The sequence below is a fragment of the Anarhichas minor genome, unplaced genomic scaffold, assembly GCF_050575085.1.
Source record: "Anarhichas minor isolate MPS153535 unplaced genomic scaffold, ASM5057508v1 ptg000136l, whole genome shotgun sequence".
Classification (NCBI taxonomy): Eukaryota; Metazoa; Chordata; class Actinopteri; order Perciformes; family Anarhichadidae; genus Anarhichas; species Anarhichas minor.
In genome coordinates, this window is record NW_027466582.1 from 15,540,232 (window position 1) to 15,567,798 (window position 27,567).

The window sequence follows — 27,567 nt, forward strand, 5'->3', positions numbered from 1 at the left end:
CATTCATTGTGGAGGAGATTTTACATATGAATGTTGACATTGCATACCACATCTATTCACAAAGGTAATCACATATGCATTAGGAATGTACATACTTTTACATTCACAAAGTGACATTGGATGAAATACTAAAACGAACATGTTTTTTCTCCTTCGGACACAATGCTTAATAATTCAATCGTGTGGCTGCTGTAGACTTTACAAATGTTATCAAACGGCGATAGTGAAACGAGTCATTTTGTAGGATTTGCGATGCCCCCAAAAATATATGCATCGTCTAAGAGTCGCAACATTAGCGATGGCGATGACTAAGGCGCTGCCTAGAAATATATTGGCTGTTCATAGTGTTTTGTAGGTAGAGGAAAAAAGGATTCAAAAATATCTTTATCAAAAATAACTCGTGATTTTATCGTTAACGTCAATGCAAAAAATGGTCATCGCCCAGCCCTACAATATAGCCGAATTTTCAGCTAGATATATATCAAATGGATAGCTACCTAGCTATCGACACTACAGCTGATTGTTTGATGATTGGCACATTTTTATTGTCAAATGGTAAAATAATTATTCAGATTTGAAGGCGAGAGTCAAATTCTGAGGTGGACACACAGAAAAGCCTTGGCAAAACTCCTCTGGCTTTATTGCCAATTGCAACTGTAGGTTTCCTCTTTTCACGGGCTCTCGCACATCACCTAAAACAAGGGCATTGAAGCAAACACGATCACCAGCAATCAGCTGAGACGTTTTTCAATGAATGCCAGGTGTGAGCTGTAATTTCCTCCTCCGTCTCGCAGGAACCAGGTCATGTTTCAGAAAGTCATAATGATCAGCTGGACAGATGGGGAAACAGCAATATGACTCAAAGGACAACGACATGGAACATAAATTCAATGTTTCACCGCAGCATGATTGTGCCAAAAAACGTGTGTTTACCACGCACATAAAACTAAGCCCCTTCATTTAGAACCTTTAACCGCTCGTATAAGAAGCGCGGGGCCCCAGTTGTTTGTAATAAGCCTCCTCCTGAGGCTGCCAAATAAGAACATTTGTTGACTTATTCTGGCAACCATAATTACAGTGAGAATACACAGCAGGCCGGCATGTGTGTGCCGGATGCAACTTGATGTGAGGGTGGCGGCGCGGCGAGACGGAGCTGTACGCTTTGAGGTGCGGGGCTCGTTTCAGGGAGGTCGCCGGTAATAAACGGCAGGGTCAGAAACAGAGGAAAAGAGCTCGGCGAGCTTGTAAATAAACCTCGGTTGTGTTCGCGGACAAAACGTTTTCCATCTGAACCCACTTAATCAGAGTAAATCCCCGGGAACTGCCTGGCTGCACGACGCACAGCCTGATATCCTCATTTTCAAATTGCCCGAGTTTACCCAGGGATCGGGGGGAATTCATTGCCCAGACGCACCTGATGAAGTTGTAAAAAATTTTTTTTTTAAAAACACACCGCGTTGTCCACGTCCCCCCTTTTGACGGCGAGCTGTGTTATGATGGTGCTACCTAACTCCCGGCCCGGCGCATGGACCGTCGGGAGAGGATACGCTGGTAAAACACGCAGGCACAGGCCAGATGAGAAATGAAAGCGCTGGTACTTGTTACAATGTACACGCTTGGCGTTACTTATCCGCCGCCTCGCTGACCTTTCTGCTACGAGCAGCTGCGAGGCATGTCTTTCCAAATACATGACCGGGCTAAGCAGAGATATGCGTCTGCATACACAGTGGCTTTATCGTTTATCTTAATAAAACAAAGACTGCGGAGTAGAAAAATAAAAAAGAGAGAAAAAAGGCACAGAGCCGATTACGGCGAGACCCAGGCCGCGGTGGATATTTACAGGAGCGTGTAAGCAGCCAGCCGGCCTTCCCCACCTCTTAAATGTCAAAGCACAGCCTGAGGGGCCCCTGGCGCTCCAATCTGAAGCCCTGATTGGACATCTGAGCTCCACCCGGATAGATAAGCGAGATAATTCACGGAATGCTCTGTGCTGCGGACCGATGGCGCACACCGGGTCAGGATCCTGAGGCACCGCTATTATTTCCAAGTTGCAACCCCCATAGTCGCACTTATCTGCGGCTTCACACAGAGGCAGCTGCTCCCATTCCCTTATTATCGCTGAATAAATCTAATGTCTGGCATCCGGCATGTGAAATATTCAAATTTCAAATTAAAGCCACCGCCGCCGTTTTGCGGAACGCGGGGGGACATATGATCGCTGAGGGCTGGCATCGTAAACATCCGTTTATTATAGAAATACCTCTGTCATCAGGATGGTGATCGTATTAATCAGTGCTCGTATGCTCTTTAATCACAGTCTTGGACCGGCTCCGTGCCAGGGAAATCATATCCACGGCCTCTCCAGCCGCCTCTGTAATTTTGCACAGAGCGGGCCAGTCCAACACGCTGCTGATTGCCAACAGATCTAGGCCAGGCCAGCAGCTCTCCGAGACGCCATGTGGCTAAATCAGATCAGAGCCCGAGGCAGGTCCGACAAGCACTGGAAATGACCCGGCTCGTAGCTGCTGCGGACACCTGTGCAAGGTGCAGAATGTAGCTCCCCCAGGTGCTACGGTCGGGTTGTTGAGCACCTCGAGTCTGTCAACAAGTTGAGCACTTAACACACACACATGCATTCAAATGTGTGGTTATTCTAGCGACTCAGGCTGGCATTTTGATGTTTCATTTTATGAGCTGGCATCGCCCTCATCTCAAAAGTGAGAATAAAGCAGTTTGAGGCAACAATCAAAAAAATGAAATAAAAGCTGTTAAACTAAACTGGCCCCTTCGGTACAGACTCGCACTGTGCGGTCAAGCTTTGTTCAGACCTACAAACCCTTATTGGAAAATTCGTGCTCTCCACTAGAATATCAATTCTAGAGGTAAAGTGAAGCCAATGGACAAGTGCCTTAAATTTGCATTCTCTCTACTGACCATCAGGGGGCGACTCCTCTGGTTGCAAAAAGAAGTCTGATTGTATGGAAGTCTATCAAAAAATGACTCTACTTCTCACTTGATTTACTACCTCTGTAAACATGAGTTTATGGTCGCAATCAATCAATTCAATACAGCATGATGTTCATGTAGTAAATTATGATCCCATTTAGAGTCAAATAGACCATGAAGCAGGGCATGCTTTAGGGCGGGGCTACCATGTGATTGACAGGTTGCTACCACGGCATTGTTTGGTCTGGGAGTTGTCCATGAGTCTGTCACAGTGTGTTTCCAGAATTCAGCATTATGTTGTACTTAGTTCCACCCCTCTCGTAGTCCACTGACCAATGGGTGACTATGTTCACTGCTTATTTACAGTGTATAACAAGGACTTTCTTGTAAAAATGCCAACATATACATGTAAAAAATATGATGTTTAAGATCCTCATATTCAGGTGATGGTGTGTTACAACAATACATGATGTTAAATTAATTTGAAAATACACAACAGCCGACAGGGCAAGTAGTATGCCAGTCTCTGGGCTAAATACAATGGAGATCTCATATGGACAGCTGAAACAGGAAGCAATGCATCCATTAGTTTAGAATTGGTGCAAATGTGTTATTCATCTCAAAGGAACATCTCGATGAAGCAGTAACACCTGATGCCCTTGTGATTCTCATGTCTCCATTTTACAAAGGTATTCAAAATACCACAGGTACACACTGACTTTTTTTTTGATTTTATAAATCCCACACTGATCCAGGAAATGTCTGCTTCAACGCTCCCAACACCTAATTCTGCTCGAGAAAAAGAGAAACTGGTGGGCGATGATGACCGGGGTTAGTGTAGAACTCATTTGACTGCACTCTCAGTTCGAGTCGGCCGAGTGCATCTGCAGGAAACCAAGCCGTGCATAGCCAGAGCAAATGCACCTGGTGATAAGGTATAAGACTGGCACGCCCAGCCAACTCAGCAGCAGCCCTGTAATCAAGGGGACGACCTGATGCTGGCAGCCACACTCATGATGAGTAACCCGCTCCGGCCAGACACTCCAGACAGGCCTCCAGCCAGACAGCATGTGGGAGAGGAAGAAGGAAAAAAAGAGAGAGAGATTGCACAAAAGCCTACTTAGTGGCCGACTGTAGTTTTGGGGATGGGCTTTTTCTGTGTCTGTCATCAGCGCTGAGCTTTTCTATCACTCATCTGTCTGCAATGAGCTCACTTGATGTCTTCTTTATGCGCAGACAAAGAGCAAATGACAGGACGTGAAGGGAACCAGACGCTCGCGACTGGGTGTGTTCGCCCTCGACAAAAAAGCAAAACACGCCAAGCATTTTTGTCCCGGAGGAACACTTTTACGGTGACGGCAGCTGGTGCGTATCGCCGCGTGGAAAGTGTTGATCCGTTCAGTGATTGACCTGCTGAGCCGCGTCTTTTCTTCTTTATGTTCTGTTAACTTATGGAAGCAGCTAACTGATTGTGATTAATGGCCGCCACGCACAGGCAGAGACAAGCAGTGACTTCACCTCTGTGGGATTTAAAAAAAAAAAGGAAAAGTGTTGCTTTGCCATAACTCGCTTGCTTGTAACAATCGGTGTAGATGAGTCACGGAAAAGCTGTTCTTGCAGTGCTAAAAACAAGCAGTGGAGTCTAACGAGACCTGATCATTCCCAGACTCGGGGACAACGCAACCTGCCCTCCAAAGCCTCGCAACGGTTTTCTTTTTTTTCCCAACCGAAACTGTGCTGAGTGATCGGCGGCTCGCGGAGACAAAGCCAGCTCTCAGGTTGCCCGGTTGAACTCGGCACGGATCGGGCCCCCCCGGCTCCCTGTGCCCTACAAAAGGCACGTCCGCTGTCCTTTGTCTCCCCCCCCCCCTCCAGTCAGCACTGGCTTCCAGGGTAAGTGACTGGCCATAATCGCCGGGCACAGAGTCAGATTCTCTGCATGGAGAGACGCCCAGTAATGCTGTAACACCTGCTCGACAGACAAAAGACGGCACCCACAGAAAGCCTCTTTCCCATTCTTTCCTCTGTGTGGGGAGGGGGGGGGGGGGTCATAATGATGCCAGGCTTCAGGAATGACCAAATGTGACCTTTGACCGGGGACAGAGAGAGAGAAGGGCTGGATGAGGTGGGAGATGCTGCTGCGTGTGTTCTGAGCTAAAGGCATAATCTGCCCTAAAGCTTATACTTCATTAACAAATGCTCAACGGGCCCCAAAAAGGGGCCCACGTTCAATGGTTCTGGTGTTTTGAATAACTGCAAACATAAACAATACATAAATGTCAGTAAAAGCAGGTATTTTATTATTGGCTCATCTGTGACAAAAGTCAAGTTGTAAGACCTTAATGGTTTTAGTCAACATTGTGCTGATTAGACGTGGCTAATGAGGATAAAATCTTCTCACATTATGTTATATATGTATTAGTCCAGTAACTAACGATTCCTTTCATCATCTTAATCTTTTGATCGATTCCTTCTTTACGGCACAAAGTGTCCGTAATTGCCCATCACAAAAGTCATTGAGCCAAAAGGCTGCGTCTTCACATTGCTCGCTTTGTTCAACAAACAGTCCAAACTCATTATATTTACAGCTAAAAGAGCACTCGTAGACCTCCGCCAAGGCCAAATGCCCTATCTTGCATCGGTTATCAAAAGTGAAAAATGATTCTTGGATCCGCCTGCGATTCCGATCTGCTCCAAAATGTGATGAGCTCTTCCATGGCACGTGCAACACCCTTCCACCAAGCTTCACGGAAATGTAGGCCAGTGGTTTTTACCCAATTCTTCTGACAAACAGACAAACAAACCAAACCCAAAATGTAACGTCCTTGGTGGAGGCAACTACGTGGGAACTCGGAGAACGCAAACCTAGGCCAAGTTCATTGGATCCCAAATGCAATGGGTTCTTCCATGGCCAACGCTCCACCCTTCCACCAAGCTTCATGAAAATAAGGATTGACATTTATCCATAATTCTGCTGACAAAAAAAACCCCAACAAACCGAACTGAAAACATTGGCGGACGTTATAATGTAAAAAAAAAAAGAGTACTGTATGTCTTTTGTCTTGTACATTCAGAAAAACATTTTTCAGTGGCCATTTTACAGCAATGTTCAACATTTACAAGGGTTAGATATCCAATCACAGCACAGGCGGAGGTACCAGATTGTCCAGCCGCAGAAGAAGACTAGATTCCCTCACAGTCACAACACTATTCCATTCAGGGTTGTGACTTTCACTTTTTCCTCCCACTGTTGCTCTCTCCACCTGTGCATTAAAACCCACAGCTGACAGCAACAAGTTCACACCCCCTCTCAGTCGGGCTGTCAAAAGTCTGGGGAATGTAGGAAACCACTTACTCACTGCACGGTGGAGATAAAACTGTGAATATCCACCAAAGAAAAAAAAAAAAAGAGTTACAATGTTATGTATTCAGTTGGACATCACAGCTTGGCAGACAATCTGCAGCACGGCATTTCCCTTTAAAGCTTATGTTTATATTAATAATTCTTACCAGAGATGTAAATTTAGAAAAAAACACCTGCAGCTTCTTTGAACGGTTTAGTTATTTTCTGTGAAATCATTTTGCTGAAAAAAAAAAAAAACTCAAGATTTCACTCCGGCACGTGTGTGTGTGTGTGTGTGTGTGTGTCGTGTGAACAAAGCCTCATTCTTCAACAGTCTGAGAGCTGGCTCACTGTCATTATTGCGAGATAATTAGCCTTGAAAATGTATCTCGGGAAACAATCTCATAGCTTCTACTTTCCCCATCCAGCAAAGTGTCTCTGTGTCGCTGCCAACCATATATTGGGCTCGATAATGACTCGTCTCTCTCTCTCTTTTGGCTGGTTGCAGGAATTTACCTCACAAAATCTGCCGTGATCACTTTGCCTTGGTGCGGGCGGGTAATACGAATAACAGGCACTCTAATGAGATGTCAGAGATCATCAGCAAAGGGGGGGGGGGGGGACTTCAAAAACACGACTGTGAGCTCAGCAACATAATACACCCGGCGCGCTCAAGGTGGCACCTCGTGACATTAAGCAATCGACAAAGGTTTTTTTTTTGTTGTTCTTTTTTTTTGCTGTAACAGCTCTATTAGCTGTAGAATGTCTTCTCATTTGGGCTGTTTCGTGGGCTTTGTGGTGAGCTTATGGAGGGCGGCTGTAAACGACAGCAGGGAACAGTCGGCAGTAAAAAAAAAGGGAAGAAAAAATAAATGAAAGAAAAACTGCGGGTTGAGCAGATGACTCGCTCTCCCAAAGAAGTCTGTGGAAAGTACGGTACCTCCTTGAAGTCTGATTAAAGTTTGCAGATTTGCCAGACAAAAAAAATCAAAAAAGACTCAATCTGTACTTAATTAACTGTTTTTAATACAGCATTGTATTTTCTCCTCGAGGGGGAAGAAAAGCAGGTACCAAGCTGTCAAAGTGGTTATTTAAGGAGAAGAAACAAAAAATAAAAAAATAAAATACTATTTCTTCATCTTTCCCCGCTGCAAATGCCGTGCTCTGGTCAAATAAATTCCCAACCTCCACATGGAAATAATCAGCAGTCGATGCCTTGAACACATTGTGTTGTCTCCGTAAAACGGCCAGCCTGAAGCGACCCCCATTAGTCACACAGGGACAATAAAAAATAAAAATAAATGTAAAAAGCTGAAGTCTGAATTGCCTTAATCCTTCATTTATTTAACTCAAGAAGAGTTTGCTGGGACCATTCATATCTATACAGCAGAGCTAGCATGGATTCAGGCTCAGAAAGCAGCAGCGGGGGGGGGGGGGGGGGGGCTGTGGCTGTTTGTGATGCAGATTCCCCACTAGAAGAGGACCACCAGCAGTGGGGAGCACAAACACACATACACGCTCATACAGTGTGCTGGTTTGTCAGTATATCAGGGCTGAGCACCCACCAACCCCCCCGCTGACGTGATGGAAGGAGGTTTAGGGTTTTTACTCGGCGGTCTGTGGAGGTGTCAAGTCCGCCTCAGCTGGCATTTACAAGCTGATGAGAGAATTGAATTCATATCGGATGCATTTAGGTTTGTTTTTTTAGCAGAAAGCATGCTCCTCAAAGTACATAACCGCCAGGCGTCGCGATAATTGATACATTGTCGCAGGAATAATTAAGATTAAACAAAGTAATTGTTCATTTTTAGATAATTTCCTTGCCACAGAGAAAACCCTGCTGTTTATTCTGGCATCATATTGTTGAGATGTAAACACAACGGGTAATACGTTAATAAATCACAACCTGAAGGGTTTTAATTGACCTGGAAAGGACTGACTACTGGCCAAAACATATACACTATCAGCAGCATTAACCAAAAATCATATTTATTGGCAGGAGCCTACAAAAACCCACAATCATAACGCTGCCATGGAGCCTAGATTGTGTATGCTGAGAGGAAGGTGCACATTCCTCTCGCTCATCTGTTCATCATTTATGTCAGCTGTGAAGTTGCAATGCTTGAGAAATGCTTGTTCACTTGTGCTCAGTCCTTCTGCTCACACAGGTTTTCTGTAGGGAGACTTTAATTCCCTTTACAATGTCTTTGCGGGTCATTTTTCCTGCTGTAATGTTAGTCAGCTCCAAAGAAGGGAATGTTTACTTGTTTCTCTACTACACTAACACACTGACTTGAGTGGATACACTAGTTTTTTTAAAAGTGCATTCATCAAAGGGCTGCAAACGAGGGGAAGATTGACGACACCTGGGCACTGATTCCAGAGCTCCTCCCTGATTGGCTGCAGACAGCAGCTGAAAGGGTATGAAACGTCATGGAGGACAGAATACTGGTTGGTCTGTCTGTGCTTTTTCCCTCTCTCGGAAAAATGGAGGAAGGTAGTTGTTTCGTGTACCAGAACGTTTTTTTTCTCATTATTTGTCTGAGGAGAATCCTAAGTGATGAAATGGTTAATGTTCTTTCTGTGGCCCCGTCTCTCTCTGGTCCGTTCTTTCTACTCGCACTATAACAAGCATCAAACACAGACTTGTTTGCACATACAGAATGTAGATTCTTCTTAAGCCTCACAACCCAAACCTAACTTTCATCTTAACATTAAGCCAAGAAATACTTTGACAGCTATTTTAGTTGCAATTTGTGAAAAATAAAAGTTTTGGAGAAAAAAAATTTAGTTTTGAAAGGACAACACAAAAAGAATGTCAAAGTTTTCACACGAGTTAATGGCTGCGAGTATACGCGGATGGTTTCTCTCCTAATAAAGTCCAAATAGGGGAGCAGCGCCACGTGAAATTGGGCCAAAGCAGCTTAAAGTTGCGAGCTCACAAATTGAGAGACGAAGCCCGACATCCTGATCAAGGCCGGCGGCAAGGTGTCGCATCATTGTGTGCCTTTGTGTATTGGTTGCGGGATTTGCCGCTACTGTAATTGGTGATCTCTGGCCGATAGGCGGGGGAGAGACGAGGCTTAAGACTTAGTGGGAGGGCCCGGGCAACAGTTTGCTTTGGGGGGGGGGCTGAGCTTCTCCCAAACCTCAGCCCAATTACCCCCTGAGGGAACAATGACAGACAGTGGCTTTTGCCTCTTTGTGTCAGACGTCCGGCATGTTTGCTTAGCGTAGCGCCAATCCACTTTGTCACCAGTTAATTGGAGAGCGGTGAGATATGCTCATGCAAATGCCAGAAGACATGTTCACACAATTTAAAGCAAGCTCTACCTTCGGTTATTATGAGGTGAGAAAATAACAAAAAAAAAAAGGGTGATGGCGGTCCGGGGGCGAAGTCTTCCCCTCCTGCAGCACACCATGCTTATATTCAGTGTGAGTGTGTATGGGGGGGGGGGGGGCACTGACTTTACAGTGTGCATGCACTCGTCTCCAGTGGCTGTCAGATGTTGCACACTGAATTCATCCTTGCGTTATCAACTGCGATTTAATTTCATCCAGACAGCCGAGGATGTTATCTGTTATCTGTCAGATTAACAAGCCCATGCAGCTGAAATGCATCCAGGCGGTGCATTAAAGTCGCCGCATCTCGCAAGCTGGATGTAATTTAATTTAGCATATTAGACAAAATCAAATAACATCATGACATTAATAAGTGATTATCTCTCTTCCTGAGCACTACAGGAGTGTTTTTACAAAAAAAAAAAAAAAACCCTGCTTGAAAGCACAGGGGGTCTCCCGCAGGCCTTTTTAAAATTCAGTCTCTCATCAAGACGTCTACTGCCAAAGTACACCGGTCTTAACACATTGTGACATACTTTCTGGCGGCACTCGACGGCGAGTCGCCAGTGCATTGGGGAGATGATTTGGGAGGAATTTACAAATTTAATTAGCTCGGTCTCTAAGGACACAGGCTCTTCCAACTTTCATTTAGACGTAATCTTTCTTCGGAGAATACATTTTGGGCACACGGTCCTCATAGAAGAGTAGCCCCGCTCAGTCTCAATGCTACACGACATACAGTTGATACTGGCTGCTTAGTTCCAGTAAGTGGCAGAAAATGTGTAAAAAAAATAAAATAACACACACCGGGATTGAAATGCAGCAAAAATAAAAATCTAGTTTTGGGAAAATTGGACCTTTTTCTAAGTCCTGCCTCAGCAAAGCAGTCTGGCCAATCATAGTGTAGCATCGTCCAGCTCCAACCAGCTCCGACGACTATACGGCTCTGCTCTATATGCTCTCATGCAAATCGTATCAAATTTTCTTTTATTTTTGTGGATTTCAAACTAGTCATGGTTAAACATTGTGTAATAGTCGTAGTTACCAGGGGAGGCTAGCACATCTATGCTACGCTAGCTACTGAAGGACTGATTGTAACGGTGAATAAAGACGTACCCGGCTTTACAGGGACAGTGTAGTTCCTTAATTTCAGTGTCCTCTGTCACTCTGATCTGTAGGTTTTAGCTTCTATCTTTATCTTTTCAACCATGTTTTTGTGTTGAATCAGTTTGACATCCTGGATATATCCTTAAAACGCATGTTGGAGACCTGTCTGTTTCTCTCTGAAATAGCATTTTTGTTTGACCAAAAGACATAACATTGCTTTAGGGAGTGCAGTTATTGACAGTGCAGTTAGTGACAGTGTGGGCTCCATGGTAGCTCTGACAGCTAGACTGAGTAGCAGCGGGGAGCGGGGCTTAATGAAGGGTAAATTCTGGGGTCATAATTTGGGGCTATTTTGGAAGATATTTAATTTTCTCCATCCATGGTTGAAGGGAGCACCTACCACAGCACCTGCAGCTTGTTTTTAAAAGAATAACACGGCGTGGGCTAAATCCCTTGTAGACACAATAACAAAATCCTCTGGAAATTAGAAAACTATATGCAAAGAAGTGTTTCAACGATCTAAAGTAAAACTAGTAAAGTACTACTCTCACTATACTGCACTGACATTCAATTTCACAGACTATAAACTCATCGCAATAGCCTTAATAGATCACAATGCAATACAATAGCATTGTGTGATTCAGGGAACTGTAGAAAGCCATTAAGTAAGGTAAAAGTAGACAAAGGCAGGTTGAGCAAAAGAGAGGAGTGCACCAAATAACTCTCAAAGAATCTCATAACATCCCAAACTGCAGAGTTGTAAAATTGGAAAAGTATCCAAGGATACACCTTTTTCCCCGAAATAAATACTCTGTTTCCGAAAAAAACATGCTTTCTTTTCCCAAAATCACTTGCATGTAAGCGGTTTCTCTTCAGGTAACGGATCTATTTCCAGCTAAAACACGTGTGCTCTCTTTCATTTTGGCCACAATCTCTGACATCACAAGGTTAAATGGGCAATCGTTTTCACCCCAGCGGGACTTCGCAAGTGCTTCGGTCGGACCAAAACACTTTCCACGATCTCTTTGTCCCGGCTTTCCAAGGATGCAGCGGAATGAGCAGAGAGGGGCCGGCCGGTTTGAAGGAGATGATCGGATACAAAGGGACTCTTGGCCGTGTTGCCCTGTCACAGCATCCCTCACGCCCTCGCTAACTTCCCCGAGCCCAGATGTGAAGCCCATCTGCTCCGCGGCCAATACCAACGTCCCTTTTCGGACGTAATTATTTTACCGTTGTTTTATACCAAATGATTAAAAGCAGCCCGCCAGATGGCTGTCATTCGCCCGCTCCACTTTGATAACAAAAAAGTTTTTTTTTTCGGGGAGCGCTGGTTTTAAAGCAGAAGCGGTACAGCTGAGGAAGCTAGCAGGTGTGCAGGACTGAACCAAGTCTTGGTAAGGCCCTGAAAGAATTTGAGGCGACAGCTTTTGAGGGTCAAGAGGTTGTCCGTAATTGCCAGCGGCCCGATTGAGTGGAGGCAAATGGACTTTCAGAATTTTTTTTTTTCCCCCTCCCTTCCTTTCTCCAAAGCCAAAGTGGTCTGCCACAAACTCATTATGATTTCCAAGTGTGATGATCTGAATAAAAGGGGAGGGGGGGGAGGGGGTGAAGCAGGGGGTTGAAGACATAATTAGTTTTCCTCACTGCAGGAGACAGTATGCTGATGAGACAATGAAAGACGGGGGAAAAAAAGTCGAGCTGTCAATCTCCCTCGATTCTTTTCATCTCACAAAGCACCAGTGAGCAATGCTCACAGACAACTCCCCCCCCCCCCCCTAAAAAAAAAAAAGAATCCACACACCCTGCAGCGCACCACTGTGTGTTACGCAGCGCAAACCTCTGCCAGTTCCACAACCAGTAACCATTCCGCAGACTTTGGGAAGGGAAGACAAAACAAACACTTTTGGCGAAGATAATCCAGGTCATGCGCTAGAAACAAATACAAATGTTCCAACACCGGAAATAAATCTAACACCGGGGTCCATCTTTATGGAAGGTCTGATAACCCTGACCTTCAGGATTGTTTTGAAAGCCGATTCACGAGTGCAAAGTACACACAATATGAAGAATAGTACTCGTTAAGTGAGCAACCTAGTCCTACTTGGAGCACTTAATATCTGCTTTTGAAAGGGTGCTCCTTTTTTAAGAGATCACATGTACTGTGCTCAGGACTAATCAGATGGAAGGTTGTAACCTACATTTGCCTTATTGCTCATTCTTACGTTTTGTCTGATATATTATTCTTTAAAAGCCATTATAATATACATTATTAAAGGGGACATAGCATAGTCATTTTCAGGTTCATTTTGAGTTACTACAAGAACATGTTTGCATGATTTAACATTCAAAAAACACTTTTTCCCATACTGTCTGTATGAAGCCGATACAGAAGTGCCATAAGTCATCGTCAATTGGCCACTTTAGGCTTTTCTTCAAAAGCGAATCAAACCCCATAGACCCCCATAGTCAAAATGATTTTTCGAGTTATGGTATTCACTGCACCTGTCATTTTAAGTCCCCCCCCCCCCCCCCAAAAAAAGCACCCCCGTCTGCTCTGATTGGCTTGCAAGAACAATATGGTGGACCTTTTTACAAAGATAGTTCTCAAGCCATGGGCGGTGTATTCTAATGAGCCTGCATGTGACATAGGAAGGGGAGCCACACATGAATGGCTTGTTGGATCACATGTTTTGTGATCCAGGCAGCCCAATGAAATGTGCACAAGCACGATATGTCCCCTTTAAGTTCATCTTATATGTGTGGAATTTTTTATCTTTAGTAGCAAATAATACATGTAGGCCTAAGTTGAATACATTTAGGAATATGCACCACTAAAGCACAGTACGAACTGAACTGTTAAGGTCTTTTTTTAAAAGTGGGTGCGATATCATTAGCTGTGTCAAAATAGGGGGGCTGATTTCTGTACCGCGGCTATCTACGAACCGTAGCTGGCTATTGGCTCAGACAGATGTTGCCATTTCCCTGTGTGTGCGATCGATGAAATGTTCCCTCTTGAGCTAACATGCTAATACTCTCTAGGCTACGAACAATCCCTCTGCACCACCGGACAAAATACCATCGCCTACGGGAAACAGCAATCAAAGTTTAGCTATTGACTTGGGATTGCTTTTGTGTGTGTGTACTTTTTTCCAGTAGGGGGAATTCACTGCTATTGGGCACCTACGGCATGCAACCCTGCTTGGCTTTTATTACCCTTGGAAGTCCTTTTAACTCCTTCGGCAGGAAATGAAACACTCGAATGGCTCTCTTGCAAAGTGCTGGAGCCATTTGCAGCCAGGGGCGTGACATTCCCGAGCATGTGTTCCATATAAAAAGAGGCTCTGGGAGTCACAGGTGCATGCTGACAGGGTGTGTGTGTGGTATGTATGCATGTGTGTTTGTTTGATTGAATGTATATGAGGGCAGAGAGGGAGTGTAAGCGAGTGAGTAGATAAAGAGAAAGAAGGAAAAAAAGTATTTTGGTGTTTACCGAGGCCTTACAGTCACCCGTGGGCACTAAGCGTAGAGCTGCTGCATTCCAGAGCCAAAGCCAGCTGCCTTCACTGACCGGCCAACGCATGAAAACACACAGGGCAACTTTAAATATGGGTGCTGAAGTGCACTTTTCAGGGAGAGAAGCAAGGGTGCTAATTTTGAGTTAAAGCTGTTGCTTTAAATGTCAATAAACGATAAATATAGTCCATCCATAGAAGTTGTTGTGCGTTAACCTTTTGCAACTGATGCATTTTTCTGACTTTATTCTTGAAAGGGACTTTATTTTCAAAAATAAATAAAAATTCTTATGCCTGGAACTAATACTGAAAGTTTGACTTTATTCTTAACATTATGACACTATTATCGGCATTTTGACTTTATTCTTGAAATGCAAAATAAATGCATTTTTTCCCCATATGCCTGGCCATAATGCTCTTCCATAGATTTACAATGTCAAAACTGAAAAAAATAAAAGAATGAAAAAAAAAAACATGACAGCTTCACCTTCTGGCTTCCAACCTCCTTTATTTTTATCATGATTTTGCTGAAAATAATCACAGTTTCAAGAAAGATGACAAATAATGGGGTGCGTTTCTCTGCTACGACGAGGACTTCGCTGCTCAACTACCGTGTGCTGCGAGTGCTTCATAACGCTGCTAAATATATACACGCTCATTGCGGCTCTTTTGTTCTCAGGTCACACTGTTATTTGTCCCACGCTTCATCTGCCGCACCATACTGACTGCCTTAATTAGTGGCACTCACCGAGAGACATTAATATGTGTCCGACAAACCTGAGATGGAATATATTAGAGTTCCATTTTTGTCGACAGTGACATTTCTCATCAACTACCCCTCAGGTCTGTAATTTCACTGAGCGAATACTCTGTGCTCGTGATCTGTCACCCTGCGATGGTGGCACGGAGACGGCTCCGGCGCTCACACCCTTTAGCCTGGTCGTGTTCTTTTGCTTACGCCTGGGAAACACAATCCGATTCAATTAAGACACATGCATGTGCGTGTTGCTCAAAAACACACTTTGTCCAAATGTTTTGTCCTTTTTGTCCAGTTTCTGTGATATGTCAGATTGCATTTCTGCCTCCGCCCTATACTGCTCACAGCTATTAAAAATAGCATCTTTAAAATTCAAAAGCAGCCAAAAAAACCTCCATTATACTATTGGGACAGAAATCACATATCAGATATATATACCTCAGAAAATGGAAAACCAAAACTATATTCATTAGTTATTTTGAATTTTGGGTGAACTGACCCTTTTTTAAAATTGTAATCTCTCTGAAAGTCTAGATATGCAAATTAACAATAACTTATTAAATGTGCTAATTAGCATACATTTCCAGAGCAGAAATCTGAACATCGGATAAATTGTTGTTGCATTTTGTTGACATGTAAGGATCAAAGCTTTTTACAGCACGAATCTCTCGATCAATCCATTAATAAGAAAATACAAAAAAATCTATTTAACATGATTTTTGTTTTTTAGGAATAAAATGTTCTGCCAATCAGGTTATGAATGACACATGAACAAACCTCTCAGTAAGAACCTGGAAAGTTTTGTGTATGTGAGAGTGCTACTGAAGTTTTTGAAGATTTTTGAAAACTAAAACTAATATCTTCCTCCCTTTTACAAAGGAGCTCCCTTTAGAGAGCATCCTGTCTGGAGACATCACAATGATGTGCACGGCCAAGGACAGCAAAGGTCTACAGCGGTGATTTAAACCGCCTAGAACATCATTGGATAGAACATCTACCGAGCGAAGGTGATATTGATGACAAGAGGTGCCTGCGAAGAGCCCAACGGATATTAAAAGCCAATACCCTCACCAGCATGCCGTATTTCCAGCTTCTTTGCAGACAGATACGGTGATAGAGGGATCATAATAATGTGAGCCTTGCTGACACTTTGGTTCTTGACATTGCACTTTCAAGGCATTTGGATGACCATTTCGCTCGGAGTGACAGAGCAGATTATCAGTTGCGTAAAGACACTTCAACAGGCCGCCCTGTGAGGTGAACCTCTACATCAGTGGACTGTCACTCTAACCACTGGGCCAGACTGACTAGACTCGCACATGTTTACATGTTGGCAGCAAACATTTCAATTCCTGAGCTTCCTGCTTGCACAGAGATCCTTGTTTGTTTACAAATGGGTAAAGGATATCGGAAAATACACACGCAAATTTAATATCCCCCAAAACGTTGATAAAGTGCAACAATGCTGGGGGAAACTTGTTTAGTGGCCAACTTCTGCCAAAAAATAAATAAAAGAGTTGTCAAATGTCTCCGCTGATAAATGCAAGCGGCTGACGTCTGAGGGGGAAAAAAGAAGTGATTCCAGAAAGGTGAGGGTCTGACTGAAAAGCTGAGTTTTTGTGGGGAAGGTAAACAGCAGATAGACTGCCAAAGAAAAAAAAAAAACATTGCCTCAATCTCTTTCTGCTGCCTCGGAGAGGTCTGAATAATTAAAGCCGTGTCTTGTCTGCTCCGGGGGAACCCGGCCCATAGGACGAAGCTGAATGCGAATCGGCGCTCTCTTTTTAAACTTCCACATATTCCCAACTGGGGCCAAAACATCAGAATGTTGCAACTTTTGAGACAGCTTTCAGAATGAAATAATATCGCTCCCTGCAAATGTTCCAAATTAATAACATGGCATCCAAATCCAGACAAACAGGGGTTGGAGACAGAGTTTCTGTGGGTATAGACCAAAATAATCAACAGAAAATGAGGAATAGTCAAAGGAAAACCTCTTCCTATTCAGAACCTTCTTTCTGATTCTTTGTAATATGAACTTGCCTTTTGCAGGCTGCATCTACATCTCTGTGATCCCTGAAAAGCTCGAGAAGGACTATTTATTATATCGCTGAGATTGGAAAAGAGGTTTCGACAGCTGATTATTTTTGCTTTATCGTACTCCAAAAAAAACAACAGAGTAACTGAGGCAAAAACAGCAGATGTACATGCGGTTCTGTTTAGTCTACATCGTAAATATCCTCAGATGTATAGAAATTGTGGTGATAATTTTGGTCAAACAGACACTCAGACCTCATGACTTCGGGGACGCCGAAAAGGTAATTTTGAGGTTCCGTTGTATCTTTATGTAAAAGGTTCGAGATGAAATCGTTCATGGTGGGACCCCTGGGTGGGTTTAGATGAAACCCTTGGAATATGAAAGGGTTCTTTGTAGAGCCTTCTTGGTTGGTTCTAGAAGAAACCCTTGGAATATGAAAGTGTTCTTGGTGGGACCCATTGTGTGGGTTTAGATGAAACCCTTAGATAATAAAAAGGTTCTTGCTAACACTCTGACGGAAAGGATCTGGATAAAACCTTTTCAGACTGTTGTAGGTCTATCCCTTAATGATCCAAGTAGAACCTTTTATTTAATGTTCTACCAATAACCAAAAGGTTCTCCTATGGGGACAAGCTGGGGAACCTTATCTGGTTCTAGTTAGTACCTCTTATTTCAAAGAGTGCATTAATCATTTTCAGTGTCTGATTAATCCACACTTTGTGTATGTGGGATTGAGTCAAAATAAACTACACTATGTGTGTGTACCAGATTTCACTCAGTGCAATTGATCTTTTCAGTCATTTTTTAACAATGGAGCTCTGAGGCACAGAGGAATAAGATATATCAAGCTGTGATACACCCACAATCCTTGTTAGTCATTGAGACACACTCATTGTTGGTTTGAATCTTGTCATACAATTTGTTGGCAAGAAGAAAAACCCATGCCGAATAACAACACAAGATATCTGCAGCCATCAGCCCTCTAAACCGGCACTAGTTGGCGAGGCCCATTCTGGACTACAGCACTGCACGCATGTGTCCTCTCCAAGGCGGCGAAACAGCCCGTTGCTCTGACAGGCTGCCTGCACAGAGAGAAAGGACTGTCCAATGAATGCGATAGGGACCAAGTGAAGGGGAAAGAGGCAATGGCAGCTTCTATGAGGGAGGGCCCGTTCAAGCATGGCAGGTTCTTGGGGGGGGGGGGGATTTAGGGAGCTCGTCTGCCAGCAATAAAAGGCTGAAACAGGATACTTGGTGAGATTAATTACCTAGATAGGCCACGATAATGCCATTTAAATGGGAAAGTAATTAAAGTGCACCTTCCATGAAAATTATTCATTGCTGACGGATTGGGTGACAGACAAATCAGGAGGCATTTACAGAAAAGCTACAGGTTAAGTGCTCCGAGCTGCTGCTCTGAGACCACCACAGTTTTATTGCAGCTGTTGAATCCTGCCGCTTTGCCCAGCTCTCATCAAATTACTGCGAGCATGTGGAGCATGAGTTGGGTTGGGTTGGGGGGGGGGAGAATGGGCTCCCAGGTAACGTAAAACCGGGGACAAATGCTACAAAGGAGGATCCGCTTAACTAGAAAATTACACTGGCTGGCACTGGTCAGAGGGGACCGCTCAGAATCAATCAATCCTTCTGTTTAAGGCCACCATGGCAGATAAGAACACAAAAAGGGACAAATCAATGGCCTTATTGTTCCCCAAGTGTTACTTTCACAAATGCACCGAATAATATCCATTTAGTGATGATTAAGTGTCAATAACGTGGCCATATAGATTACCACTGGGGAGCCGGGGTGTCAGTTTGCACCCACCCAAACATTTATTATTTAAATGATCATTGCTCCTCTCTTGTAGCGGTAAGTATTTATCAAATCATGCAAGAAAGTCTTATCGCCATCTTCTTTTCTGAACTCCAGACACTCGACTGCGGGAGGACAGGCGGCGCAGACATCGACTGAAGCAGCACCAAAACGAAACGGGGAATGTTTGCTTCTCACGCAATGCAAGGGCAGAGGATTTTCCGATCAAAGTAAAAATACTTAGCTCACATTCTTGTGTGCCTCAATACCCCCCCCCCCCCCCCCCCCCCCCCCATTGCATTGAGAGATGGTACTAAAGGGAATAGCCTGTTGTTCTCTCTGAATGTTTAATTAGCTTTGAACTTGAGGGAGGACTGCAGTGTAGCAAAACAAATGTAGCGACGGATGGCTCGAAAGAAACAGAAAAGACAAGTGTTTGCTGATTTTGAGATTCCTCTATAGTCCTGTTCTCCATTGACAAAAAAACAACAACCACTTAACACACACTCACATTGGCTTTTGTATTTTAGGGGGAAAGGTTACACTCAGCATTCATTCCTGGGGACAAATGGCTCTGCAGTAGCCACAGGTATTTATCGGCTCCAGCTCCGATTCAGAGTGATGGAAATATGAGACCCGAGTGGAAGCGCTAATTTTAGCCACTTTTCGGGCGCGACGGTGCGTGACGCAAGTTGGAGTGAATGTATGATAAATGAAATCAACCGGGATTAGGACAGTTGGAATTACTTCTTAAAGTACAAACTATTAATATGCTCTCCTAAAAGCCACCAGAAACAAAAACAAGCTAATACAATCCAACTCATTAAAACCCTCTTTGCAAGTCTTTCTACTGTTCCAACAATCAACACCTCTGGTTGGAGAATTTAAAAGAGACACTGATTAATTAATAAATGTATAAAAGAGTTAACCACCGTAACATTTTCACTGTTTAGTAGCGCTTTTGATCCAAACGTGACACACCAGAACAAAAACAGAAAGACTCCTTTCCCATTGCCAGTAGGGACGGGGAAGCCTATCACCTAGTTGTACCACGTTTTCTCACGTTTAAATAAATATACATACTAATGTTGGTGGAAAGAAAAGTGAGGAACTATCTGACACACTTTGCGTACCAATACCAATATTACCATACTATGTAGTATGCCAGTAAAGGGTTCAGTACGTCCAAATACACAGCTTGTCAAATGCAGTATGCCAAAAAATACCAGGATGTCCTACTGCATCCAGGTCGCATTTTGCAGTATTGCAAGCCAGCATGTTTTTTCTGGCTATTCCGACCCACAATCGTCTGTGGAGCAAATCCACACTTTACACTTCATGATGTCACACACTTGAGTTTTATCACTCTAGTTTTCAGAGGTGGGGAGAGAGTTACTAATATTCTTGGACTGTCTTACACCAGAGGAATAACATGGATGGATTTTTGAAAATGGCCACAGTTCCCCTTTAAGTCGCTCTTTTAAGGCTTCAGTGGGAAACACATTTTTTAAATCCAACAGTGAGAGATCACACTCCGTTGCGTGGTATAGGTGCAAAACATTGTGCAAGCATCGCCAGGGGCTTCGCACCAAGACGGGTCAGAATTTGGAAATTATGTCTTTATCTCATCAAGTGTTTTGGAATGACAACCCAGGCACTCTGAGGCACTTCTGGTCGAAATTCGCCATAGTCTAAATAATCCATTCGCTGTGTCACACCCACTGTTTTCTGCTCTGACTCACCCGTGGAGCCTGTGGAGACATCAGAGCACAGCTCAACTGTTGTACAAGTTGCTATCTGAGTGTAACAGGCTTTGGACTGCTGGCACACAACACAAGCAGTCAACATTAAAATCAATTTCCACAGGCTCTTCCTTTCACCCATTATATTGTTTATACCTCTTGCTGATCGCACCTAAACCCCATTTCATTGGTGGTGTATACACACACACACACAGGTCCTGTAGCCTTTCCTATAACCAATTTAAAATCCTATTGCTGTGCCCTTCTCCACAGCGATTTTTCCTGGCTCTGAGATGTGAACATCTGCTTGAATAAATATTAACGCTCGCTCTATGAGCAGTGCCCGCTCGCAAGTGTGCCGGAGGAACAAAAGGCCCTGTTTACGAGTGCGCTTGAGGAAAGCTAAGGCCCGGGGGGCTGGGGGGGGGCCTCCGAGGGGGCGGCTCTGCGGCGCCGTCGACTCACAATGAAGTGCTGATTGAAACGCGCTCTCAACTTCCAGCGTACGGCGGCGGAGAGGACGGCGAAAATCCTCAACATGACGGCGGGAAAAAACAACAACAAAAAAAATCCCTATTGAACCACCGCAAGGACGGAGCTGGAGAAATCAAGCTTATGAACTCGCAGCCTCCACTTAAACTCATTTAAGACGGAGCTGAGAGGTAATTAGGTTTCTGGGAACAATAAGCACTCAGCACCTCGTGTTGCAGCTCCAGCCTCGCCTCGCCTTTGGTGTAATTAGGGGAGGTGTAAATTCCTCATCAGATGGATCGCCATCTGCATTCACACATAAACGCGATTACCATGCAGGAGATGGGGAGCTTCTCTTTTTTTTTATTATTATTATTCTTTTTTAAGGTTCTGTCGGTGCTATGAGGCCGCGGCGCCTCGCCACGCGAAAGGTTAATCAATTCTGAATGATGAGCCATAAAAGCTTTAATAATGCAGTCATTCTCTTATCGAGTGGTCCTGCACGCTCGCTCAGGAAGGGGCCGATTGTTTTAGGAAGCTGCGGCGTTCCAATTACAAAGCGCTCGAGCGTTCCCTAACAGGCCAGAGAGCGCTGGACGCGGTGAGGGTTCGGCGAGCAGGACAATGAGCCAGGCAGTGTGGAGCTAATGTCTGCCCAAGACGGGAAACCGAGAGAGAGACATCACACGACCGTCAATACCAACCGATTGCCGACTATTGACTTGCACTTCAGCCGGAGTTTTGCTGAGCTCCACCACCTTTCTCAGAACTTAGACCCCCAGGGGTCCTTGATGGAGAAAGGGGGAATAGGGAATAGTTTATTGTCACCAATAAATTAACTATAGAGGTGAGCCCAATGTGATTAAAACTCATGAGAGTGACTATTATGATCATAGGTTTCACTTCCTCCAACTGTAGTTGTAGTTCTGGTCTTAATCATATCCAACAACCGAATATCTTTTCAGCTGGAGGTCCCTGAAGCAAAATCAAATGGGGGTCCGTGACCTTTTGTGCCTCAATTTAGAGGTCCTTGTCACACAAATGGTTGAGAGCCACCGCTTTAAAAGGTATCACTCTGTCAATTGAATCGATGGAGTGGGCCGACTTGCCTTCAAGAGCTGCTAACCCAGAAGGAATATGACTACTCCGAGTTTCAAAGAGGTGTTTTAGTATCATGGCCTGAATAGTGTTTCAGAGACTTGTCCGCCCAAATGCCAAAAAAATACCGTGGGGGAAAAAAACCAAGGCATGTTTTCTTTAAAAGAAAATGATCACATTGGATGTCAATGGAATTAGCCAACAAAATCCTCAGCTGCCTCATCCATGCTGACCAATTACACCGATTACAGTGTTAAAGCTCTTTAAATGGTGCCACTTACTCAAAATAATAAACATGACACCATCTTGGCCAAGCCCACCGCTCGCCTTCACAACGGCTAATGGCTAAATATTCCGCCGGGTTAGCTGAGTAATAGTCTGTCGTCAACGTGCCACGTATAATCACGAGTGACTCTCAAAGAGCGTGTGTTAATTGTTGTTTTTTTCTCTCTATTGTTTCCTCCAGGTTACCCTCTTCCCCGCCATCCTCGTGCCCTTGGCCAGGCAAACCCTCGGGCACATTCCAGGGCGCGTCTATGTCAGGAATCGAGCGCGGCGAAATGCATCATCCCCGACACCGCATCCAACACACATCCATTCATTTAAATGCCTCTCTTTCTGTCTCTATCTCTCCCGGATGCGAACATCTAGTCGACTGAGATATATCATGTGCAGTAAACTGCTTTTGGTTGCAAACCACAGCTTCTGCAGATGTATGACAGGTGAGCAGCTTAATTTAACATTGAAACGATGACGTGAATGGACAGAGTTTGCACATCCAGCTAGAGCTTCAGTTCTCTCTATTTTAATCACCATAGTCACAGCACTCTTTAAGGCCAACTGTGTTTCATGGGTGCTCGAGCATGAAAAGGGAATCTTGTTGGGTGGATCCATAGAAATAATGAATAAAAAAAGAAGGGCTTTAGAGTTTGTCACCATAAAATACAGCATTTTAATTACGCTGCATTCCCTCGAGACTGCACTGCAAATACAGCTCTTTGGGTACCACTGGGAGACTGCATCGGTGCTAAGATAATAATGTTGGCTACTGTAGTGCTGATACACACATTAAATTACTCTGGGTAATATGCATAGTGGATATATTACTGGATAATATCAGACTATGGTCATTAATGCTAATAGGGAATCATTATCGTAGTTTGCATATGAGATGTTTCCAACATTAAATTGTCAATCGCCTAATGCTCGCTCAGCTGGAGCAGAGGGTGAACTGTGCACAGACTGGTGTGAGCCAAACATTTCCAACTCTAGCTTCTGGAGAAACATTATGGGATATGTGGTTATTCACTCAGTTACATTTTAAGGGAAACATATTTTCACGTTAATGTTTCTTTTTGACGTATCCCAGATTAGATTTTGATCGTAGTCAGTGGAGATCCGCCTTGGGAAAGAGGTTGGGGTTGATGAATGAGTCAAACAAACACAGGACTTTAACCCAGGAGGCCGCTGTCCATGTCCTGTGTGAAACCAAAAGTCGTATTTTTTGACTTATCTTAAATCCTTTAAGCCAAACTGATATGTTTTTACTAAACAGAACCACGTAGATTTGTTACGTTTTGTGTTTTGTTTCAATTTACAACGTTTAAAACTGACTGTAATCCGGGAGAAAGTATGTTTCCCTCTAAACATAATTGAGTACGCAGTTGAGTTGCATGGGAACGTAATTTTGTAGGAGACAGGGTTGCTGTGTGAAAGGAAATGACAAGGTTAGCTTAGCAGCTAGCACTTCTAAAGATTCCAAATGAACACATTGTATCTTGTACGTTTGATCCATTATCAAAAAGAAATGTGTGAAAACAAATATACGCACTTTAAGGGCGGGTTAAGTGCTGTAACAATTCTGGTTCCCAGACATTGTTGATGAACTCTTACATTTCTGTTTGTGTACGGATCAAACAAACAAGTTACAACATGCTCTTTAGTTTGACGTAAGAGCCCTTACCTGCTTGACCGGTAGCGATGCTGACCGCCGCGAACAGCCTCTGCGTGCGGCTCAGGTCCGACACGCCGTTGACGGCCTCCACCTCAAAAGTGTAGTTGGCGTGGGCGAGCAGATCCACGATGCTCAGGTAAGTGTCCACTAATCCCGACTGCGCCGGAGAGTATCCCACATTGGGCCCACACGCCACACACTCCTCGGGCTCCCAGCTGCAACGCCGGCATATGACCCTGTAGGTGACGTCGTTGCGGCCGCCCGTATCGGCCGGCGGGCTCCACTCCAGGCCGACGGTGGTCTGGTTGATGTTGTAGACCAGGTTCTGTGGCGCGGAGGGAGGTCCTGTCAAAGGTGGACACAGAGGAAGCCAGAATGAAACAACTGAGTGCCAAGGAAAGTGACAGCCAAGAGTGTGCAATGACTGACTCTGTGCTTTCACTGTGCTCTGAGAAAGAAGAGGAAAAAAAACATGCACACACACAAACTACAGTGCATGCCAGCTCCAGCCCTAGAGCCAAACACTGACACTCAATTATAATAAGACTAGTACAGGTAGCCTACACTGAAAAGAAGTCAGCTCTGGCAGGCACAAGGTCAGTGTTGGAGGGCTGGTGAAATGAAGGAGTGGAGCCCAGAGTTTCAAAGGGGGAATCATTTCATTGGAGAGTTGCGACGCTCTCATTGTTGACAAAATCTGTCCACAGACAGACATATAAAGTACTCAAAACCTCTGTGGTCATTCCTGCAACAGTCGGTGTCTCCAGGACCACATTCTGTCATGATGACTCACACACACACACACACACAGTACCAGCCACATGCTGTTGTAATCATGCACGAGCACTGATCCTCACCTTATTTGGCTGCTAGCACAGCAAAAGCTGCAATAACTAGGCAGCGTGACATATAAGTAATCCTACTTGAAGCTGCTTTAGCAGGAACTTACTAGCAACTCTTGTAAATGTAACTTGACAGTTCTTAGCTGTCCTCAATTCCTTATGTTTCTATCTTACATTCTTAAATCCAGTTACATTTTGATGAAATTGAATCAAGCTAAATCAGTAAGCACAGTTTCAAGTTGACACAAAATGTCAAAGCTACTTGCAATCTGTTCTTTGGACCACTTTGGGGGTCCAAAAGTACACATTCAGTGGACACGGCGCAGATATGGCAATAAAGTAGCTTTGACTTGCAGTTATGTTCTGTTAATGCGGGTCTGTCTGCTGTTTGGTGCTACGCAGACAGCCAATGGGTTCCAGATATGTACATGTTACATAAAAAAAAACAGCTGAACGACGCTTAAGAGCTCCATAGAGCTGAAGGGTGCACCCTCATGATTGCATTTTGAAACAACATGACCATTTATTTATTTAATTTTTTTTTACAGTGCAAACATAGCCGCTGATTCATCCAGACGGACTAAGTGCTTTGTTTACATACCGATTCTTAACGGCATCAAATCTGCAGCTGCTATGAAAATGATTGAGACAGGGTTACACGGAGGGGAAGCAACCGTCACTCCCCAAGTCTTCCAGTTCTCCAAAAATATACAGCTAACCCAGCAGGAGATGAAGGCTTTACAGGGTTGCTTGGGAGAGCTATATCATACAGACAGCAGGACACTTAAAGTTAACGTCCTCCAAAAAAAGAACTCAAAGCCCGACTCGCCCACAGGATTTATGAACAAGATTTAAACCTGGATTATCACCACCCTGTAACTGCCGTACAGAGTTTCACTTGAAACACAATAACGAATAGCTCCGCGCCATCAAAAGTGCACGGGACCACAAAGCGCTTGCCTGTAAATGTTCACGTAACAGCGGAGAGATTAGCTCATCTCGTAAAACAATGAATAACAAATTGCTGCTTTCAAATTCCAGGCTGTTGGCTTTTATGGCCCCAGATGTTGATATGGATTAACCCCCCCCAACGCAGTAAAGATTATATGACTTGTAGTCTTTGTTTATGAATGCGCTAAGAACATCTTCAGTCTGTTCTCTGGGAGAATTCAAAAACCGCTCTGCTTTTCTCAGGAAACACTCTTTGAGCGAAACGTCGGGGAGGGACCTCTCCACTCGCTCAATTTGTCACATTAACTTAAGAAAATGGGTCATGCATATGCACCGAGCCCAAAACTGCTACCACAATATCCAGGCTCATTAATGCAGCACTTAGGTTGTTTTTCCCTGTTCCACCCTTTAGAAGCGAGGGCTCAACGGGAGACATCCATATTCATGATTATCGGGCGAGATAACAGACTGTGGACTGGGAAGATGAAAGAGCCACCTGTGGCAGGTAAAGCAGAGAGGAGTGACTGCTGTGATAGCGCCACTCCACTTCAGCCTCGGCACTGACAAATCGAACCGCGCTCTCAATCTTCCTCGCAGAACAAAAAGGGGGGAAGGTGCGCCTCGACACATCCGCACTCGGGACGCCCACGCACCTTCCCAGTCTGAATATTTACCCCCCGCATTTCCATTGCCACCGGTGAGCGGTGACGGCACCTCATTTCGCCCGTGCCACTCTCGTTTGGGTCTCAGGTGCCACAGATCAAAGCGACGACATCTCGGCAACCAGAGGCGAAAGGAAATGAGATTGGACTGACCCTGGATCTGTGTGACACCTTGTTTCGTTTTTTTATTTTCAGATGCACACTACCTTGCAGGCTTTCTCCCTCCTAAAGAATGCTTCAAACGGAATGCTTGTCAGATCACCTCACATCCTCTTTTAAGGTTAAATCATATCTCTATAAAATCCAGATACAAAACGGTGTAAAAGAGATCTCCCTTTTTGGGGTGCAAGCATCGAGGCTGGGTCCTACAACTTTTGTAACTTTTCGTAAAAGACAATCCTAATACATGTAGAGGAGAGTAAAGACTAGGCAGGGTTTGAACTATTCTCTCAAGCTGTCACCGCAAAATCATTCATGGAGCACATGATAAATGACAAAGAGACTGAAAGTATAAAGTTCCCACTGGACAAAAAAAACCCCATAAACATCCGCTAAAAATCTGTCTTTTGTTTTGAGTAGGAAAGATCACAATCGGCATTCATTCCTCGGAAAAATGACTCTGCAGTTTGTCACTGCGATCAGCAGCGTGGACACACTTATTTTTTTAACGCTAACCCTGTTTTTCCATCACGTAGGTGACACGGAACGTCACACACCTGGGGGGGGGGAAACAAAGTACAAACATGGTGATGTGGTGAGATGACACAATCATACTACCCACTTTTCAGAAGCATTCTGAACCCCTATCTTCTCTTTCTCCTTCCTCTGCCTTGGCGTCAAAATTGTGTCTCAGAATATGCTCTGTCTGGACTTTTTCGGAATATGAAACTCTACCCCCACTTCACCTACAGCACGGATTACCGCTGCAGCCTGAGCCCCTCCGCTGTCTGCCTGCTCATCCTTACAGCTCAAGGGCTCGTCGCTCTTCC

At 44.3% G+C, this 27,567-nt stretch overlaps 1 protein-coding gene across 6 annotated transcripts in view; it reads right to left on the minus strand.

The window, feature by feature from the left end:
- epha7 (eph receptor A7) overlaps window positions 1-27,567 on the minus strand; it is a 79,710-nt gene that overhangs the window by 27,872 nt on the left and 24,271 nt on the right. For all 6 annotated transcript variants that reach the window (XM_076084271.1, XM_076084270.1, XM_076084268.1 and 3 more), the window contains exon 3: window positions 24,133-24,468. In XM_076084271.1, the coding sequence (XP_075940386.1) occupies window positions 24,133-24,468 (336 nt within the window). The remainder of the gene's footprint in view (window positions 1-24,132; window positions 24,469-27,567) is intronic.